Source organism: Meles meles, chromosome X, assembly GCF_922984935.1.
Source record: "Meles meles chromosome X, mMelMel3.1 paternal haplotype, whole genome shotgun sequence".
NCBI classification, from domain to species: domain Eukaryota; kingdom Metazoa; phylum Chordata; class Mammalia; order Carnivora; family Mustelidae; genus Meles; species Meles meles.
Window position 1 is genome coordinate 80,798,309 of NC_060087.1, and position 3,328 is coordinate 80,801,636.

A 3,328-nucleotide genomic window follows, 5' to 3' on the forward strand; every position below is an offset into this window, starting at 1 on the left:
CTAACAAGTACATCAACAGAAGTGCTTTTTTTTTTTTCCCTTTTTATTTATTTATTTTTTTTCAGTGTAACAGTATTCATTCTTTTTGCACAACACCCAGTGCTCCATGCAAAACGTGCCCTCCCCATCACCCACCACCTGTTCCCCCAACCTCCCACCCCTGACCCTTCAAAACCCTCAGGTTGTTTTTCAGAGTCCATAGTCTCTTATGGTTCGCCTCCCCTCCCCAATGTCCATAGCCCGCTCCCCCTCTCCCAATCCCACCTCCCCCCAGCAACCCGCAGTTTGTTTTGTGAGATTAAGAGTCATTTATGGTTTGTCTCCCTCCCAAGAAGTGCTTTTTTTTTTAAAGATTTTATTTATTTGACAGACAGAGATCACAAACCCGCAGAGAGGCAGGCAGAGAGAAGAAGCAGGCTCCCTGCTAAGCAGGGAGCCCGATGTGGGGATTGGGCTAGGATCATGACCTGAGCCGAATTAGAGACTTTAACCCACTGAGCCACCCAGGCACCCAACAAAAGTGCTTCTTATGGTTCTATAGATTGAGACATGCAAGAGCCCTTTGAAAATGTCAGTTTTCATGGAATCGTTTTACTTTCTTTACTTACACAAAATTATCAAGTAAATGTAGGGAACTCATATTCCTGAAAAAGCAGCTTTTGTGAACTTGGTTTCCAATGTGCTGTAGTCTAGCAGAAACAAGGAGGACTTGGGCATCAAAACAAACAAGCAAACAAACAAAAACTACCTAGCCAGAGACCTAGTTATGTCCGGAGAATTTCTTTACATCAGTTTAAAAGTTGAAAAACGAAGATGCTATTTTTGATGGGAAGTGGGAATGTCCATTTAAGAAATTATCCAACTTGCATTATTTTTAGAAATGCACTGTTTGTACTATAGATGTTATAGTTTTAAGCCTGTTGCTAATAATTGGAGAAAAGTCACAGGTTGAGTAATACCCACATCTAAACCTAACCTCCATAATATACTTAATATGGCTAAAGAAAGATGATATATTATTTATAAACTTCATCTGTTACCTAAAAAATCATTTGAGACAGAGTGTGGTTTGAAGCATATGCAAATATATGTTCCCTTTAGCATCCCTTCAGCTTGTATGAGCAGCCAATACTGGCCTACTTTTGTTGCCCCACTGTGACTCATAGGATATAACAGGTTTTAAGACCTTTGTAGCCACCCACACTTTTGCCTCCATTCTTGTTCCTCCAAGAAGTCTTTCTTCTTTGAATTTTCTCCTCAGTCTCTTTTCAGAGATATCCTTTGTCTCTTGATTCCTTAACTAGGTCTTTAACTTTGATTTACTTTTATTCTGCGCCCTTCTCATTCCTGCCCATACACCTGGAGAGAACTATGCATAATAAACTACATTATCTTTGAAAAAACATTGTCTAAGTAGGGCTTTTGAGTGATGGACAAAAGGATGATAGCAAAGTGTTTCTCAAGAGGATACTCTTGTCATGGTGTGGGCACAATTCTTCATTGTGTGAAACTGAATTGTGCATTGAAGAGCCTTTAGTACATCTGGCCCTAAAGCATTAAATGCCAGTACTAATTCCCAATGACTATGGAAAAATACCCTGTATATTTCCAAACTCTCCGAGGGGTTAATAAATGTTTGGATTAAGAACCACTAGTAAGGCAGCCACCAGAGAGGAGCTGGGGAAGGACGGTGGCCCGCGAGGCTCATCGCAGACAACGCGGCGGCAATGTCTGCAAGCCAGGCGAGTGCCGCAGCAGCAGTCGCAGGGCCTCGCACTCTGCAGGGGGGCCTGGGCTCCGGCCTCCTTCCAGTTCCCAGGAAGCGAACTGGAAGCCAGCATGGGAGCAGCCGCAGTAGCAGAGGCAGAGGCTCTGGCGCTTCTGTTGCCCCCCCCCTCCCCCCCCCCCCGTTCAGACTGAGCTGGGGGAGGCCAGACGGCCTGGGTGGCTGGAGGGGCATCTGCTGCCCAAGAATGGGAATTCTCTTCACCAGAATATGGAGACTCTTCAATCACCAGGAGCACGAAGTTATCATTGTTGGGCTGGATAATGCAGGGAAAACTACCATCCTTTACCAATTTTCTATGAATGAAGTTGTACGTACATCACCTACAATAGGAAGTAATGCAGAAGAAATAATGATTAATAATACTCGTTTTCTAATGTGGGATATTGGTGGCCAAGAATCTCTTTGGTCTTCTTGGAACACTTACTATACTAACACAGAGTTCGTAATAGTTGTTGTGGACAGTACAGACCGAGAAAGGATTTCTGTAACTAGAGAAGACCTCTATAAAATGTTAGCCCATGAGGACCCACGGAAAGCTGGATTGCTGATTTTTTCTAATAAGCAAGATGTTAAAGAATGCATGACTGTAGCAGAAATCTCCCAGCTTTTGAAACTAACTTCTTTTTTTTATATATTTTATTCATTTATTTGACAGACAGATTACAAGTAGGCAGAGAGGCAGGGGGGGCGGAAACTAACTTCTGTTAAAGATCACCAGTGGCATATCCAGGCATGCTGTGCTCTTACTGGTGAGGGAATATGCCAAGCACTTGAATGGATGATGTCACGACTTAAGATTAGATGATCTCTACTGACCTCTCCTCATAGACTTTGTATAAACGAAGTGCTGGGCTTTACCTGAAAGCTGCAAAAATTAATGGTTTAGATATATTTATAATAAACTGATCTAAACTTTTTCTATCAGAAGAAAAATTAAGACCACTTATTTGAAAACAAAGATGAAGTCTCATTTTCCAATCTGCTTTCTCATTAGTTCCTGCCAAAGCAAGGTCTTAAAAGATGTGATTGCCATTTTTCTCATAATGAATCCTCTCAGGACATCGTGTAGCCTGTGGTAAGCACAAAGGGAGAAGAAGACATTTTTCACTTCAAGAGCTTTATTATCAGTGTAACCCTCCCTAGTTGAAGGTGTATTCTCTTTGTGTTCCATTAAGTCAAAGTACAAATCAGCACAGATACTGTTTCCAATACTTTAAAATGTAATGTTAATTCTGAGAAATATTTTGCATAAGGTTGCATGTATTGTGTATATACCTTAAATTCAAGTTTATGGCTTTGATTATGTTCTAAAGAAAAGCAAAGAACACAAAAAGTAAAAATATCCTTAGTTAATGACCATCATGAGATGAGTACTGGCATTGCTGTTAAGTGCCATTTTGTGCTTTCCCCCTGTGTTCTCTGAATTGTACTAACCAACCCCTAAAATCATTGGGCTGCTCTTAAAAAAAAGAAAAGAAAAGGAGAAAGCTCAACAGTGTGTACTTATTTTTTGTTGATCAAATTATATACATGAAAGCA

The 3,328-nt window shown here is 41.0% G+C and overlaps 1 protein-coding gene across 1 annotated transcript; it reads left to right on the forward strand.

Annotated features, from left to right (window-relative positions):
* The first annotated feature begins 1,973 nt into the window (after nucleotides 1–1,973).
* LOC123935309 (ADP-ribosylation factor-like protein 5A) lies at nucleotides 1,974–2,686 on the forward strand. The gene is made up of 2 exons (XM_045996018.1): nucleotides 1,974–2,398; nucleotides 2,480–2,686. Exons 1-2 carry the CDS (start codon nucleotides 1,974–1,976, stop codon nucleotides 2,592–2,594), a joined length of 540 nt encoding a protein of 179 aa, XP_045851974.1. The 3' UTR covers nucleotides 2,595–2,686.
* Nucleotides 2,687–3,328: the final 642 nt, after the last annotated feature.

What these genes read in the sequence shown, in the direction of transcription:
- LOC123935309 (XM_045996018.1), top strand. Translation starts at nt 1,974, where the DNA reads ATGGGAATTCTCTTCACCAGAATATGGAGACTCTTCAATCACCAGGAG. An exon ending in GCAGAAATCTCCCAGCTTTT is followed by an intron (nt 2,399 to 2,479) that starts GAAACTAACTTC and finishes GCAGGGGGGGCG; the next exon opens with GAAACTAACTTCTGTTAAAG.